We start from the raw sequence: 17,875 nt of genomic DNA on the forward strand, positions 1-17,875 counted from the left end.
CTGCTTCTAACAAATATGTTCACTAATTCATTAGTCACTACTGTACATATGTTTCAGTGAGCACAAACGCATGAATAGAAGTCATTTTATATTATTCTATGATTCAACTCACACGGCCAAAGTGACTTGGAAGTTCTCTAGTTGTGGTTGCAGCACCTAAAGACAAATACACATGAAATAATCAAGGCAAATGCTCTGGGGTTGGAGTGGTTACAGACCTTTCATCAGTGTGACCTGAGACTTGATGAAAGAGTTGTAAGTTCTGTGTATCCTTTTCAACATAGAAGAGTTAAACAAGATAGAATAAATATGTATTCCATTAAAAACACAATCACAGCAAAAAATATATAAATATATATCTATACATACTACTAAATATGAGAAAAATGTGGTCTGTAAAAAATGCTTCATAATGCTATCTCCAGACAAAGCTAAGCATATTTTACTACCATTCTATTCATTTTGAAACAGATATAGTGAAATCAAAATAGGATTAGGCAGTTGTAGAGTTACTACTCAGCTGAATCTGGCATATGCAGATCATTGCTTATTTCATACTTTCATATCTCAAACACTGGCACAAACACCTTTTCTTCCTTTCTGAGAAATATCTTTCCTTTCTGTGCCTCTTGTCTGCCACTAAGCACTAAGGAATTCAAAACTGTGGATCAGGTCAAAAACAGAGTGCTACTTTCAAACCTCATGGAACCTGGGAGAAGACAGCATTTGACTTTGATCCCAAGTCCAATAGTTGTAATTTAAACCACTGTTTTGAGTCAGTCAGTCTGGGTCAGTCACCAAAGGAGCAAAACTGCTGTCAAGTTTTGCTTTGTAGGAGGTGGGCTATATATCAAATGAGTTGAGCATGGGATTGAAAGTCACAAGCCTTACAAAATGTTTATTCTGTTTCAGGATCATCATATGACAGTGGCCCAACTCATCCAACTTCCCCATCTCCTCATTCTTTAAAATGTCACCGTTAATATTTGCCTGTGTGAAGGTTTAAAGGGCTCAGGATAAAAACATGCATAAGTGAAAATCATTGCTGAGTGAAAATCGTGAATAACAGCACTAGTAATGGAGTTCCCTATAAGTGTAGAGAAGTCCACAGTGTTATGCTTTGCAAGTGACTAAATGCTGCCATTAGCAGCTAAATTATTCTTAGACTTTCTGCATTTAAACTTTAAATTTGCCCTCAGTGGTTCGTCTGTCTGCACTAGGGGTAGAATACCAAAGGCCAAAAGTCTTGTTTTCAGTCCCCCATCTCATTGGAGAGTACCTTGCTTAATCTCTTTATGCTTTTATTTCTTCAGCTGGGACTTTATCCGTATTTCTAAAGAACTCCACAGTCAACAACGTACAAGCTGCTTAGTAATGTTTCCTATATTGCAACAAGGCACATTGGCACATTCACAACAACTCAGAGTTCCAGGACTTAATTTTTCTGATGCCCTATTAAAAATATATAGAGATGGTCGATTTTCTTTCTCATATTCTTCCTTTTAATAAAAAAATTAATTCTATAGTGTTATTAAGCCTGCCTTGTGTGAAAGATTGAGGCATTATATTCAGCTAGGCAGAGAGGTGTCGTGGTCATCTCACTGAGGGTACAGAGATTAGTGTCACACTGAGAATTATGTACCAGTCACACTGCATTCACCAGGAATCCAGTAAGCTAGACCTGCTCTTCCCCATTCCTGCATGCAAGCATTTTCTGAAAAAATATAATATTATAAGGTTCTGACAGGAGCATTACAGAAATTTCACAAGTAGTTGGAGCATGGCACACTTGCAAATCTGTATTCCTTTTTTTTTTACGAGTTTAAAATAACAGTGCAGGGAAGGTGTGCAAGGCCAATGGCACTATGCCTTGCCCACTGAGTGGGCTGGGACATGTCTGCCTCCAGCTTCAGCTGCGGCAGCTAAAGAGGCTGTGCCCAGCTGCTCATCACCTGGCTGACTAATGCAAGTCAGTGGGAGCTCCCATATGGAGATCTGCCAGCTGATCCAAGGGTTGGTAACACCCACCATGTGGGTGCTGATGAGCAGATGCAGATGTACAGGGGCGAGGCAGCCCTTGCTGCAGGCTGGAAAGGTCATATACTCACAGCCTGTGGTCCACTGCATGACTGTGCATGGGTGGGTGTCTGTGCTTGTCAAGCCTTGTGATTCTTATCCCTGAATTGGATGAAAATTTGGAGATAGTCAAATATGAGTTAAGAGGAAGAGACAAGAAACCTCAGAGGTAAAGTTGTTGGATCTGATATACATAGCAACAAATGCAAGACTTGTTACTCAGACAGCCAGGTTATATGTTCCAGCATCTTCTTTTGGTCTTGAAGCCTAGTAAACATCTGGACAAAACACTTGAGCTTTGTGGAGTCACACAAAGCATTTACAAAAAAGGTAAAGACAGCTTCTAGCAAAGTAAATAAAACCCATATCAAAGGTTTCCAATTCACTTTAGGGCTTAAGGTGTTAAAAAAAATTGACTAATTGGAACACTACAAAGAGATTCACAGTGCAGTGAATGACTGAACAGGTTTGAAGATGGCATCTGGAAGTGAAAAAGAGAAATTAATGCTGGGAATATTTGTGGCTTTTTCTTTCTGTGTCAGCCTGTGAAACAGCTGTGGGACTTGTCTTACAGTAATATTCTTTGTGGTGATCTTGTGCTGTGGGAAAAGCTCTTTCTTGGCATTTCCAACGTGTTGGATGGTGGCAGGTGATGCTACCACTTGCCAGTTCAATGTGAATATGGTTATACTTCCTTCCTTCCTCACAAATCTGGATTCAGGTTCTTCCTGGCATAACAGCCTTTTAGGTGTCAGTGTTCCAAGTCCCTCATTTTTCACTGTGATGAGTGGCTCCTGCTGGGAAAGGAAGAAGGGCTATAGTAATATCAGATATCTCAGTAGCATTCCTCCAAGGTAGAGCAAATACCTGCAGTGCTTGCTCTGGCTCTTGCCATCCAAAACTGTCTGTTTACAATGCATGTTATTACACAAATAAGGGTACACAAAAAGGCAGATATGGAATATACGTTGCTGTACAGTAATCTTAATCTAGATACTAGAATGGGAGAAAGTTAGCTCCACATTTAATTTTTGGTTCTGCCGCAGACCTCCCTCAGATGAGACACATTGTCTACCCTGTGGTTCAATTCTCACCTTTGTAAAACAGAACTAATACTTTCACATCTGTCTGAGATGACATCAGACTCAGTGCAAGGCAAGATAAAGTCAATTAATTTTAAGAAAACTGGTATGTCTTGTATATCCACTGCACCACACAACCACACAGGGCTGCTAACTGGAAGCCAACATGTATAATTCGATCTTGAGGAGCACTATGGAGAGTTATAACCATGTTGAAAGTATTCTTTCAGGTCCATAACTAAATTGGACTAAGGTTGGGAATCTCTGGCTAACATATGTGTTGTTTAAACTTGCCACAGGATTTTTTCTTTTTTGTAAATATAGATAGATCAGGAATAAAATGACCAGCTCTCTCAGTGTATGTTGACTAAATGATCCTCTAAAGTGATTCCACATCTTTTATATGTAAAGCTTCAGAAAAAGGAAAGAAAAAAATCACCTGTAATTCAAATCAGCCTCTTGTTATCTGTGGGTTTCAGGACCAAACTCCTTCAACTTAACAGCAGACACTGCCTGACTCAGGCCACAGATGCACTGAGTTGCCTTCAGGGTGCTTATTTGTCTCTTCTGACCAAGGAGGGTACCTTTGATGACTATATGCCTAACTCAAGTAACAAAACTTAAGGAGAGTAAATATATTATGACTGAATATAAAAATATTTTTACTCTATTCTGGACCAGTTACCTAGGGCAAAATTAACACTTCTTCCCTTGCTCTCTATCTTAGACTAATTAATCTATGCTCAGAGATACTGTAATAACCCCACATTTATCTGGGTCATGCAAGGGACCCAACGTCTCCTAAAATTATAAATCATTGAACACAAATGACTATAGATAAAGCCCTGTTCAGGATGCATGTTTTGCATCCTTCTGCCTGGGACACCTTTTAACACTTCTTGAAAGAAAACCTCCTACAAATAACAAGGAATATTGAAGCAGTCAATATAATGGCAAGAGACATGGTGGTATCACCAAGAGGAAGAGCATTGACACCTGGCAGTGTGCATCTTCCTTTATCAGGCCTCTGTTTTCACATTGCCAAGAATCTGAATTGTTGTTTTGAGTTTGGACCCAGATGAACTTCTCTCTAGCAAAAATTCTTCTCTTTGACAAATTCTCTCACTATTTACATCATTTGGCCCCTTATCTGCAAGGTTGCTGGAGGATTCACACCCTTTCTTTTAAGATAATGAACTGATGATGATGACAATCATGATGATGGGGGTTTTGTTTATACATAAAAGACATCGAGATATCGTGGTAGCCAACACCTAGTGGAACACCAGATGAAGAGATAAGGGAAAAAGAGGTGACCCCATAGCTAGGTTAGTTCAGTTGATATTTGTATTTCAGGCCATGTATTTCATGCAAGATGTGCAAGGAAAACTTGTTCAAATTATGTCCTTGATAGAAAATGCCTAAATGCCCCTCTGCTATTATCCTTTCAAAATTGAAGTTCTGGAAGAAAAAACCTGAGTGCAAGAGTCAGCTGACAGTACATGCTTATACTATTAATTCTGGAGCTCCTCACATACGGCTGCCTCGTGACCAAAGGAAACCAGCAGACTGAACTCATAGCATCACTAAGAATCTTCATTTTTCTCATGACTCGTTTTTTTTAATAACTTTTCCATCATATGTTTTCACTTCCTTTTCCATATTAGCATTATTCAATTCTGATAAGACCTTGTTCTGTCCAGTCACAGTTCATAACATCAATAATGAATTTAGGTATCTGTCATCCAATGAGGTTTTATGAGAATAAGCTAGACAGACTACACAATATTGCAAGGACTTTTACTAACCTTGGGGCAGCACACTCCCAGGAAGGCACACCCAGAGGAAGGCACACAAATATGGTTTTTCTGCAGCCATCCCTCTCTGGCTGCTACAGGCTGAAATACCTGCAACATTTACTCATAAAGTCACAGCAACAACAACTGTGTTAGACTCAAAACCATGTGCTGGAAATAAAATCAGAGGTCAGGGCATTGTTTATCAGCTATTTTAACTAGAGGTCAGTTCACCTAAAGAATGCTGTAATTTTCCACTCTTTCTACAAGGATGGGAATTACATTTTCTCAACAGAGCCCTGCATCACTCTATGATGCTGTGAGAGTAATCCCTTGGCACTAAAGCCTCTTATTGACTATGCAGTAAACCTGCTCTGTATGCATCAAAAAAGGGAAATAAAAGATGTTCCAAATTTGTATTTGACAAAATATGACACTGAAATCAATTAGATGTTTCCAGATCAATGGGAGCTTCAGCCAATAAGCTTCCTGTCAACACAATGTCCACAAGACTTGTTGACAGCATTCGAAAGCTCCCGATTTAAAATCTCTGTTGGGGATGTTATTAAAGCTGTTACTCAGTTCCTTATCTGTTTGCTGCTACTTGTAGACATCATTTGTGGGGACAGCATGAAGGTCTTGACTGAAAGTTTTGGCTGTTGCACACGAAAATTACTAAGGTCAGAGACTTGTTTGTTCAGGATTTACAGGAGGAAAATAAAAGCTTCCGAGATTTTGCTTCAGAAGACAGATGCTGTTAATGAGTGCCATTGTCTTCTGTAGTTGGGGGCTGTGTCATCCCTGCAGTCCAAAGCCGGAATTTCATCTTCATTTATTTAACCCAAAGCCAAATACTGCTGAAAATATTTGCAGAATTTGAAGAAGTTTCCTTCCAGAGTCAGCCAAGTAATTTTAGGAACCTGCTGCATCCTAAGGTCTTGATTCAGCAAGATAAGTAAGCAGGAATTCATTTATTCAGCATTGAATTAATTGCCAAACTGAAGTTCAGAAGCTATCAGAGAATTGAATTCCTGAAGGATTGAGGCACTGAATTCCACATTAGACAATGAGGACCAGGACAGAATCAGAAGACAGCTCACAGATTCCAGTTACCATGTGGGCTGCTGAAGCCTCTGACCTTCCTGAAGGGCAAGAGGGAGAAGCTTCTGTGTGTCCTGTAAGTAGTATCAGGCAGGACTGCCACCTGCCTGCCCACCACAGATGAAGAAGCCCTCCAAGCAGCGAGGCTTTTCTAGGGAGACGAATTTACACAGCTCAGCTACTGCTGAATGAGCTTTGAACTGCATTGAGCAATACGGGACCACACTAGTGATGAGCTGCTGTTCGTTCTTTAAAATAAATTGATTCACATCCCTCCTGGCTTTACTTCAGGTACGTCCCAATCTCTGTATCAGCAGGACCCTGGCATGACCCATACCAGTGAGCCAGCACGTTGTCTGCTCTGCCCTCTGCCTAAGCCACCCATGGTTCCAGCAGAGTCTGTGTCTTTCTGCATCTCTCACAGCCTGGATGCAGGGCTCTGTTTTGGATGCTGTCCTGGTGAAGAGTTTGATGAGCATCAGTTTACCTAGTGCTACTTTTACGTGGAATACAGTTACTTGGCAGAGTCAAATGCTTCACATTAGGTTACAAATCAAATCAGTTATCTTCCTTCTTGCCAGTGAGCAGCAGTTCCTGGAGTTTTCTGAGTTGGTTAAACTCTGGTACTAATAAAGCAGTATCATGCCACTCAGAAATGCAATATAAGACTGTCAGAAGGTCAGTAGGGGCAGGTCAGTCTGGGTTACTGGGTTAGCTGGTTAGTTATCACTATCTAACCCTGCATTAATACATGAGAAGGAAAGAACAGGCAACTATTCAGAGATATGCTCCAACCTATCCCTGGCTTACAGGAACTTGTGGTACAGGAATATTGAAGGTCAGACATGCTGTCTGTGTAGTCAGATCTTGAGTGTTTTTTCCTATTAATTTGTCCATCCATTCTTGAACTCATCCATTCTTTTGGAGTGCGCATATTCTGGGGCAGAGTTCTACAAACTTTTAATATTCCATCTGTGGAATCTCCCTTTTTATTTTCAACATCCGCCTTCTTTTTTATTATTATTCATTTTGCTTTGAAAAACTCTTAATTTAGAATTTCAGGACAGTTTGTCAATTTTTTTACACTGAGGTAGAAGAGCAACATGAGTGTGGAACATCACTGTAATTCTTTGATTCTTTTCCTGTATTTATTTTTCAGCTGTACCATTGTCTATACAAATTCTTAATGCAATTTATTGAGATATTCACAAGGTCTGATGCTTTCCCATAAGGTTTGGCATCCGAGAAATGGGATCTTTGGTTACTTATTCCTTTCTTGTGTTCCCTCATGCCTTTCAGCTGTTGAGGTTTGCTGCCGCCACTGTAGGGAAAAGTTTTAAAATGCAACCTTAGGACACACTGGGCTTTGGAGAACCCAGCTCATCATCTTCAAAAGCTGCGTGAATTTTGACTAATATAATAATAATAATTCGTCCCTTGGGTGTCATTCCTCCCTTCCACGTTAAGAACGTCAATGCTGCGAGGCACCTCGAGCACGAGGAGGGGGCGAGGGCCCTGCCGGCTTCGGAAGCCGGCAGGTGGGTGCCGCACGGCGGCGAGCGGCTTCCCGCGGCGGGGCGCGGCCGGGGTGCGCGGCGCCGGGGCCGGGCCGGGCGGTGGCGGGCGGCGGGGGAGCGGTGCCGCGCGGGCGGGGGGCGCCGCCGGGGCGCTGCCGGCGGAAGGCGCAGGGTGCCAGGTCGGAGCGGGGCGCCGGTGCCGCCCCGGCGCTATCCGGCCGGCGGGGAAGCCCGGTCGGGGGCAGCAGCCCCGCGCCCCCCGCGGGCAGCAGCAGCAGCAGCCCCCACCCCGCCTCCGCCCGGCCCGGAGGGAAGGGGGCGCAGGACCAGCGCCGTGGGTGCGCGGCCGCTCGCACCGCGCCCTGCCGGGGGGAGCGTGGGCAGCGCAAGCTTCCGTGGGGCAGGGCTGGCCGCGGCCGGCAGGTCAGGGAGGGCCCGGAGCGGCCCCCCCGCCCCGCTCCGCCCGTGCGTGTTTGTGTGCGCGCTGATTACAGTAATTTTGAGGGTGATGTTGCAACGGGGCAGAGTGTGCGGGGCGGCCCGTGCTGAACTTTATAACGCTCCCGCATGTCAGCCGCCCTCGATATTGCGTCCATAAAGGGGTCAGCGGGAGCGCCGGCCGGCCTCGCCGCCCCTCGCCGCCTCCCTCCTGCCTGCGGGCCGCCCGGCCAGGAAGGGGAGTTATTCGGGATTGCAGCAGCGGCCGGGAGCGGGAGCCCAGCCACAGCCTCCGCACCGCCGCGCCGCGCCCGGGGTCCCGGCAGGCAGCAAGATGAGGGGAAAAGAGGAGAAGTCGTCGCTGAAAGGTGGGTTCACCGTTCCGCCCTGGCAGGAGAACTGTTCTCCGCGGGGAAAAGAACCTTTCCAGCAGCGGGGTCCCCGCTCAGCGGTGCACCGGGGAATACAGGCGGGTGCGTGTGGGGTACAGCTGAGGCAGCTCTTGGCACGAACAGAGGCCAGGTGACTTGGCGAGAGCAGCAGAGCCCTTGCAAGAAGACCGACGCGGAGCGGGGGCGAGGGCGCTGGTGTAGCCGTCTGGAGCGGGGGCGCTTGCGGGCCGGGTGGGGGGCCGCCGGCTGAGCGGGGAGGAGGGCAGTGGGTGTCAGCCCAGCAAGCTGGGCAGAACAGCGGGTGGGTTGTGCTGGAGACTGCCCGGGGGCTGGGAGCCACTCGCCTCTGTGCCCTCTGCACGCTGGCAGGAGCGTGCCGGGGGGGCCGTCGTCGTGGTAGCCTGGAGATGCCAGGGGGCAGCGGGCAGGGGACGGGGATTCCGGTGACCCTCCAAACAGTGGACCTCGAGTGGTTTTTAACTGCAGCACTCTGAAAACAGTACAAAGGGGCAGAAAAAACTGTGTCTCTTCCAATCTATCAAGCCTGGTTTTTTAAGGATAGTTTTGAATCCCACATTTTATTGGGGGAATTTTTTTTTTTTTTTGCTCTTCATTTACATTAATGAGAGTGGCAATTTCTGTGTGCAACAGAGTCAGGAAAGCAACAAGTGGGAGAACCTAGATCCCTGCCAGCTGCGGTCCCCATTTCCTTGCTTCTCCCGTCGCCGCTTCCTTCCCTGGCGCCGGCTCCCTTCCACTTCCCGCACCGGCACGGCGGGAAGGGCCCCTTGCTCCGGGAAGGACAACCGGAGGCTCGGAGCGGAGCCGGCAATCATCCCTCTTTGCTGTTTCCCTATAAGGCCTTTCCAGCACTTTTTTAAAGACCTGTGCCAAATTCACAGGGGTCTCTCTCTTCTCCGGGTCATCCGTCTTGCTGTTCAGGGCGAGCTGCTGCCTGTGACGGCTGCTGTGCTGCGGTGGTTGCCATCCCCCCCGAGGCGGAGGTACAGGGGAGCTGCCAAGGGATGCCGCCAGCGGCCGGCAGTGGTTGTGGGGGGAGGCAGCAGCAGCGGGTACGGAGAAAGAAAATAAAGAGTAAAAAAGACCGTCTTCGGGCGGGGGGAGGATGGGGGCAGGTTGCAGCTGGAGCCGCTGGCCGCAGCCCAGCGCCCTTCGTTCAGACAGCGAGGCGAAACACGCGCATGAATAACACCCCGTCGGGTGGAAAGTTCCAGCCGCCGGTAGGGCGCAGGAGCTCGGCACCCGCCGGACGCGCCTGACCCGTGCCAGGGCTGGGAGCGGGGATGCGCCCGGAGGGGGAGCCTGACGGGAGCCCGCCGTGCCTTCCCCGGCGCTCCCCGGCAGGAGGGCCCCGGCTGCATCGTTTCACCCTGGGCTTTGTGCATGCACCAGCGCTCCTGATGTGCCCCCGGCGCGCCCGCAAGGAAGCGACTGAGCCATTAAATCGCAGGTATACGGTGTTCCCAAATGACCGTGTACAGTAAAAACCAAATCTGCAGAGCAGAGTTGTTTCCCTTTTTCTTCCCCCCCCCCTCCGTTACTGCACTTGTCCAGCCCTCGGTCATCTCCCTACCTTTTCTAGAAGCAGATTTCTGCTCTCTCCTTCAAGTTCAGGGAACAGATTATTTTCACCCCTTTGTTTCCCTTTTTGGCATTTTAGTTTTTTAATTTTATTTTCCTTTTAGTTATGTCCCAGCCAGGATCAGGGCAGTGCACAGAAGGGACATTTGTTTGTTTTATTGAAAACCGGGCAGGAAATTTTGTTCTTCTGAGTCACTGCGGCTCCTTCAGGGAAACGTCAGCGTCCCTTATCGCCGCTCAGCCGGTGCGGCGGGACCGTGAGCGGACGCGGGCTGCGGGGCGGTGGGGGGGACACCCACAATTTCGGCAGAGGTGGTCGTCCTAAAGATAGAGCCAGATTTCAACTTTATATAACCGTAAAATAAGTAGGGCCGGATTAAAAAATAAAAGGAAAGAGGGAGAGAGAGCCGGGGTTCGGGAGTTTGCTGTCAAGGAAAAAAAAAAAGGGATTTGATGCGTTTGCCTGTGGATGCTAGGCATCCTGAGGCAAGGTGCTACGGCGGGTACTGGGGGGGGGGGGGCTCCCTGAGGGCTGCGCCCAAGGTAGGGCGGTGGTAAAGGCAGCGACGATTGCCTTCCCCTCCCACCCTCGACGTCCTCCGAGGCGACCAGTGGCCGCCCCCCAAAGGACGTCGAGGGGGGGCGATCGTCGCCGCCCCGCCCCCGGTCCCGCCCATCACCGCCGCCACTTAAACGCCGTCGGGTGCTCCGCCAAGTCAGTGCGGTGCTGGGAGCTGGTGGTGCGCTTACTGTTTATCCCCCTCTCGCTTCAAAATGACCGTGAAAGCAGCTGAGGCGTCTGGTTCTACCTTGACCTACTCGAAGATGAGAGGGATGGTGGCCATCCTCATCGGTGAGCGGCGTGGGGGCTTCTTTGAAGATATTCAAGGGGCTGTGGTTTTTCTCTCTGTGATTTTTTCTGGCTTAACGATTTTGTTTCTCTTTTCCTTTTACATTATAGCTTTTATGAAGCAGAGAAGAATGGGACTAAACGACTTCATTCAGAAGATAGCCACCAACTCCTATGCATGCAAGCAGTAAGTATCAGAATTTTTGGGGGGATTTCAGTCACAAATACCACTACATATTGCGAGATCTAGTTTAAAAATAATGCTTGTTTACTGTAATGCCTCCGGCATGACTGTTACGGAAGAGTTAATTTGTCTTGTTGAGGTGTTACTCACTTCTCAACGATCTCTGTGAGCTCGGTTTGGGACAAATAAGTCAGAGAAGATTTCTAGGGACCCGTCCCTATTTTGTGCAGTACTTAGCGTATAAATAATTTTCTTTGTACGATTAAACTTACTGTCTCTAGAAAAATTTTACTCCTTAAATCGAATGGATTGTTTTGGTTGCCTTCTGTAGCAGGCTCAACCAGAACTTCTCTTCCGCGATACACGCTTGCCCTCTGGTGGAAAGATCTGCCTGCTGCTCCTGGCGACTCTCCTAATAATGCGTGCTCTTATCCTTGCAGCCCTGAAGTTCAGTCTATCTTGAAAATCTCTCAGCCTCAAGAGCCTGAACTTATGAATGCTAATCCTTCTCCTCCGGTAAGTAGATTTTACTCAAGTGTGACGTTTTTAGAACATCAGTTCTGCCACTAATAGAAGTGTAGCAAAATTAGCATCATGAATACTGTGCTAGTTCAGCTCATAGCACACTAATGTAAACAAGAAAGAGTAATCGGGTTGGGCTGAAACTTTTTTGTTTCAAACATGAAGAAGAAATTCTTAAAAAGTGTTATTAGTTGTTATTTCATTCTGGAATTAGTCTAAGACTTCAACAAGAACTTCTAAGTAAGCTATGGTTGTTAGACTCCTCTTAGGCAGTGCCTATTAACTTAATATATCTGTTAAAAATCAAGTTTTAGTGGCAAGAAGAGTGTTAATCTTTATTTTCAAGGTGACTTTAATTACATTTTTTAAAAAGAGAAATTGTTGAGACTCTCACTGCTGAACTGTTTTAGTGAATGTGGTTTCTGTTCATTTTTCTAGCCCAGTCCTTCACAGCAGATCAATCTTGGCCCATCATCCAACCCACATGCCAAACCATCAGACTTCCATTTCTTAAAAGTGATTGGAAAAGGCAGTTTTGGGAAGGTAAACTTAACTTTTTTTTTTTTTAAATTTATTTACTCTTGAGCTCTTCTGTGAAATACTGGAGAGTGGGGTTTGTACTGCCTTTGGTTAATGGTGGTCACTTAAACCTGAGCACGTCCTGCTGCCCAGTGCAGGGAGAGGGAGTGGGAGCAGGGATGCTGCATTCGAATGAGTCATAAAAGAGCCAGGGAATTCGGTTCACTAGAGCTGTGAAGAATACATTTACTTTGCTTTTGGAAGGGAAAGAAACTAGACATCTTATCTTTGGGCTAGATTAATCTGCCAGCATGGTAACAGTGTTAGGCATTTCCAGCAAAGGGCTTGCACACTGAACCAGAGGGATGTAGCAGTGTTCAGCAGTTAATGTAAAGGCTTGTTGCTTGTTGTGTTTACGAGTTGTTCTGTATTTCAGTATTGCTCAGTTCTGGAATTTTATGCACTTTCAGGTCCTCCTTGCACGGCATAAGGCAGAAGAGCAGTTCTATGCTGTTAAAGTCCTGCAGAAAAAAGCAATCCTGAAGAAGAAAGAGGTAAGCTACCTTTCACGATGCCATTCCAATGTCCATCAAATACATTTTTACTGCAACTACTAAGCAAGTGTACTAAACATTAATGATTTCTGGTGTTTCAGGAGAAGCACATTATGTCAGAACGCAACGTCTTGCTGAAAAATGTGAAACACCCCTTCCTGGTCGGGCTTCACTTTTCCTTCCAAACTGCAGATAAATTGTATTTTGTCCTGGACTACATCAATGGTGGAGAGGTAAGCAGTAAGAAAATTTAATATTATTTCCTATCATGTGCATGGTGGTAGGGTAGACATTTTCACCCTTCCTTTTAAATACAAAAAGAGTTGCAAGGGGAAAAGTCATGGGGGAGAAGTTACTAGATTGAATGCTTCTGCCTGCCAAGTTTTGAACTACCGAAGGATCGTTAGGCCATTTCCTGCTATTGTTCTCCCTTGCTATATATATTGAGTCTAATTAAGTGCATTGTTAACAGGCTTTGGCGCCGTTTACACAACTTTGTTCTCTCTGTCTCCTGTAGTTGTTCTACCATCTCCAGAGGGAGCGTTGCTTCCTGGAGCCGAGAGCCCGATTTTATGCTGCTGAAATTGCCAGTGCACTGGGCTATCTGCACTCCCTGAACATCGTTTATCGGTGAGCAGCCTTGTTCAGTTTGTTGTACAGAAGAAATATGTGCTTTGTTGAATAAGCATTGAAAAGTTCAGCTCAGTAGGTGCTTGGGATTGCTTTTAATATTTTGTGGTGGCTTAGTAAACCTCTGTAAACATCTGCACCCAAAATATTTTCACTGCACCTCCTCTAACTAACATTTCTCTTCTTTCTTCTCCTCCTACAGGGACTTGAAGCCAGAGAACATCCTGCTTGATTCACAGGGGCACATTGTCTTGACTGACTTTGGACTCTGCAAAGAAAACATAGAGCACAATGGCACGACCTCCACCTTCTGCGGCACACCAGAGGTACAGCCAGCCCTCAGCCCCCACTCTCAGAGCAACAGCAAGAGCTGTTCTCATCAGTGAAAACTGACTTGTCCCACGTGTATGTACATCTGGTTAGATGTGTAGGGCCTTCTAATACAGGGCTGCCAGTGAGGGCATGTAGGACACGTGGAGCTTGCTGAGCAGGAGAGAGCAGCTCTCAAACCATCTGCCTGTTTGTAAAAGTCTTGTAGCTTTCCTTTAGCTTAGCTATTGCTGGGATTCAGTAAGCTGCTTTCATTTAAGAATGGGGAGGCTTTCCTGATGTAAAGATCCTTGTAGCTCACATGGATCTCTCCCTTCTCTTACACAGTATCTTGCTCCTGAAGTTCTCCATAAGCAGCCCTATGACCGGACTGTGGACTGGTGGTGCCTTGGAGCAGTCCTGTATGAGATGCTTTATGGCTTGGTAAGCAACGAATCCTTCATGACAGATCAAACTAGCTAACTCGACCTTTCCCCACAAGAAATCCCATGCCTGCCTGTCAGCCTCATTAACTTCTTTTCTGCTTCCCACAGCCACCCTTCTACAGCAGGAACACCGCAGAAATGTACGACAATATCTTGAACAAACCCTTGCAGCTGAAGCCAAATATTACCAACTCGGCTAGACATCTCCTGGAAGGCCTCTTGCAGAAGGACAGGACAAAGAGACTTGGTGCCAAGGAGGACTTTGTAAGTGCAAACTGGCCCGTGCCCACATGGAGTGCGGGATGATGACTGGGCCATTCTGTTTACATTAGCTTGGGTCTGAATTAATCTATTTTTCTCTCTCTTAACAGATGGAGATTAAGAATCACATCTTCTTCTCCCCAATTAACTGGGATGATCTCATTAATAAGAAGATTACACCCCCTTTTAACCCAAATGTGGTACGTATCACTTCTAATTATAGAGTGCATGGAGAGTGTCTTTTTACCCCTTGTCTTTGTGGGCTGCCCAGGAGCCAGGGGCAAGTGGCCAGACGGCTGTGTTTGGGGAGTGCAACTTTCCTTCCCCTGTGTCTGTCCAAACAAAGTTAAAAATAAGTGGTAATTGACTTTTTGCTGATAATCCATTTAAATTTAGCTGGTTTTTTTGTTGTCTCACATGCTTCATTTGCATGGCAATTTTAAAATAATCCCCAGCCTCCCCATTTTACCAAGGGGAAGTTAAGGTACAGAGAGCAATGAGCTTCCCTAAGGCAGAGTTACATTTGGCTTGTCAGATACTAACATGGAAAGTGAGGGATCAGGTTGTGGAGGTTGTTCCCCATTGTTTCCTGAGCATTTTATAAACTACATTTAATAACTAGGAGATCAAGGTCCTCCCCTGCAAACTGCTGTGAGGCAGAGTGGCATGTTTGCATTTAGCTTCTGCTGCATGAGCTTAGTGTGAGTGTAGCCATAGTAAATTGAATCATCTTTTTTTTAGTGAGACAGTGTGCAACAGGATACAAAATAAAGGTCAAACTAAAACTGTCAAAAGCTGCTAAACAGTGGGCCTGAGGTGATAACACTGTGAGTGTCCACACAAGGGTGCTTGTCTCCATATTGAATTGAACTGCCCACTCACAAAATATTTGGGTCTAAATTCCTCTTCTGCCCTTTCCACAGAGCGGCCCCAGTGACCTGCGACACTTTGATCCGGAGTTTACAGATGAGCCAGTCCCCAACTCCATTGGCCAGTCCCCAGACAGCATCCTCATCACCGCCAGCGTCAAAGAAGCCGCTGAGGCTTTTTTGGGCTTCTCTTATGCCCCACCTGTGGACTCTTTCTTGTGAACGTTTTTCTTTAATTCTTTTTTTAATAATAATAACTACCATTATTTTTATTTTTTGTTTGGCCTTCTGGTGGAACTGCCAGTTGACCAGTCACCTTGAAAGAGAATTTGCACATTTCCACCATGGCAGCTTTGCAGCCTTAATTTCAACAACACTGTTTGCTGGAAGCTTTTTTGAAGAGCACATCACTCTCTAAATGAGCTTTACAGGCTTTTCATTTCCATTTGTTCTTCCCCCAAAGTGGTGCTGTCTCCTTGGGAAAGAAAAACAGAGTGACTGTTGCCATAGACTGCTACGGCAGATCGTAGGAGTAAGAACAAGCTGTTTTGTAATCGTGCTCGAAAAGCCTTGCCTGAAGATCTATCTGAACGTGATAAGGATTTTATGAAATGTGCCTTTTTTTCTGATGAGATCTTGTGAGCTCCAAAGCTTTCCCTGTTGCAGAGTGTGTTTCTCAGTTCATTTATGTGGGTTTACTATGTGAACAAATGGTATGCGTGTGGTCTGCGTACTACAGATGGACTTAGTTTAAAGCATCAGTGTGACACTTGCAGGATACCACAATGTGGGGCATTGTTTGTTTCTTCCATATTTGGAAGATAAATTAAGTGTAATTTTGAAATTTCTTTTGTAAATCTATACTGTCAACTAAAATTATTGAAATGAGCTCACAATTACATGTATCCAAATGCTTGAAGAAAGCATTGCTGCTATGAAAAAAAGATTTCTATTTTTAGAAAGGGTTTTTATGGACCAAAATGCCCCAGCTGCAGTCGGTCAAAGCTGTTGGTTTCTTTTTTTTTTTTTCTTTTTTTTTTTTCTCTCTTTTAGTTTAAAATATATCATCTGTAAAATGGGCATTATTTATGGTCTTGGGGTTTGAGGGATTTTCATTCCTGATTGTATGTATTGTAAAAAAGATCTGTACATTCAGTTGTAACTCTAGATGTATATTTAAACTTACAGACTTACTTGTAATGTATACCGTCATTGTAATGTAATATAATTAACCTGGTTATATGTATCATATTTTTTTGTGACCAGACCCATTGGTTTGCAGTAAAATCCTGAAAAATACTTCCATAAACTCTGTCTTATTTTAAAACAAAGGTTTTTAGCAAGATTTAAAAAAAGAAAAAAATTAAAAATAAATCCAAGCTGCCAATCAGCTAAGATAATTTTGCTTAGGTGTGTGATGGTTATTCCATCTGTAGACTTCTTACCATGGATACAATTTGGCAAAGTACATGGATACAACTTGGTCTTCCAGCTAGGGCTGTGAAGAGTGGCTGTGTATCAGAGTGGGTTTTCTTTCGTGGTGCAAATACTCCCACTTCCCCAAAATGAGTTTCTCTGCCACTAAAGGTACTGCAGTGTAGACAACGCATAACTACACTTGAATTATGTCCTTAGGTAACAAAGACTGGAGCTGTTTAACAATGTGTTGCAGACCTACACTAGAAGCCGGCTCTCATGAGGCTGATGGAAGCAGTCCCTGCTGGGACTCCGTCCTGGAGCAAGAAACATTGCTGCTGTGATGTGGGGCAGTGCACTGTACCTCGAGTTTACCAGTGTTCCAAAATCTATTCAGGAGCTGAGTTTCACCCACTGATCATATGCTTGCAGATGGGGTAAAACTGACTATTCAGCTAAAACTATTGAATAGTTTTTTATTACTGAGTAGTACTACCAGATGGCCTGCAAGAGGGGGACTCCTGGGCCAAGAAGTAAGATAACCACTTCTGGGGTGATCCTTTTCAGTTTTTTGTGTGGTGATGGATGGCTTTCTTGTTTGAGGAGCTGAGCATCTGCACCTTATTTACAGCTCCCATTATCCACTGGGCACTGCAGTTGGTGGTGGTAGCAATTCTGAGAACCCAGATGAGCAGTTGCTGAGAAAAGTTGGACAGTTGAATGTTGCTTAGGCTGCTGCGATAACAGCAGTGTAAGCAAATCTCTAATAGGGGTGGTATTTCTGTTCATTTCATTTCTGAGATAAAAGCCTGCAGTAATTTTCCATGTTTTATTATCCGTTGGATGTAGGAACAGAAAAACGTGTATGGCTTCAGCTATGAACTGTTTCTGGGAGACCACACTCAGAGCTGAAAATGCTAATTTATTGCAGCCAAGAAACCTTTCAGATCCCGTTATTATCTGAAAGAGATGCAGTCACCTCCCCCTCAAACTCCCAACAAACTCCCAAATTCATGCATTCAATAACTCTTTGAATAGTGTACTGACAGGCTCTGCAAAGTCTTCCACCGCTATAATGTTTCTGAAACATCTTTTGTGACGATGACTTGTAGGCTAGAGATGTTAAAATATATAGTGCTAATTTGTCTCTACAGAAAATGAAACTGTACTTGCTAAGCAACGAAGCTGTGCATACACATTATCTTTGCCTCACATTTCCCAGTCATGAGCAAGGTGCTGCGTGCAGATACACGAGCCGAGAACTGCAGCCCCAGGGTAACAGAACATTAAATACCATCTATCGTTTTTAAG

At 45.1% G+C, this 17,875-nt stretch overlaps 1 protein-coding gene across 2 annotated transcripts in view; it reads left to right on the forward strand.

The window, feature by feature from the left end:
* SGK1 (serum/glucocorticoid regulated kinase 1) overlaps positions 1–16,447 on the forward strand; it is a 71,090-nt gene extending 54,643 nt beyond the window's left edge. The window contains exons 1-12 of one of the 2 annotated variants that reach the window (XM_010401325.4): positions 9,519–10,857; positions 10,966–11,041; positions 11,479–11,554; positions 11,999–12,103; positions 12,550–12,633; positions 12,735–12,866; positions 13,151–13,263; positions 13,466–13,589; positions 13,921–14,016; positions 14,127–14,282; positions 14,390–14,479; positions 15,203–16,447. In XM_010401325.4, the coding sequence (XP_010399627.2) occupies positions 10,779–10,857; positions 10,966–11,041; positions 11,479–11,554; positions 11,999–12,103; positions 12,550–12,633; positions 12,735–12,866; positions 13,151–13,263; positions 13,466–13,589; positions 13,921–14,016; positions 14,127–14,282; positions 14,390–14,479; positions 15,203–15,370 (1,299 nt within the window). In that variant the 5' untranslated portion in view covers positions 9,519–10,778 and the 3' untranslated portion in view covers positions 15,371–16,447. Of the gene's footprint in view, positions 1–9,518; positions 10,858–10,965; positions 11,042–11,478; positions 11,555–11,998; positions 12,104–12,549; positions 12,634–12,734; positions 12,867–13,150; positions 13,264–13,465; positions 13,590–13,920; positions 14,017–14,126; positions 14,283–14,389; positions 14,480–15,202 lie in introns of those variants that run through there. The other variant, XM_010401317.4, reaches the window with a different exon arrangement.
* The last annotated feature ends 1,428 nt before the right edge of the window (positions 16,448–17,875 follow it).

The sequence above is a fragment of the Corvus cornix genome, chromosome 3 (genome assembly GCF_000738735.6).
Source record: "Corvus cornix cornix isolate S_Up_H32 chromosome 3, ASM73873v5, whole genome shotgun sequence".
NCBI classification, from domain to species: Eukaryota; Metazoa; Chordata; class Aves; order Passeriformes; family Corvidae; genus Corvus; species Corvus cornix.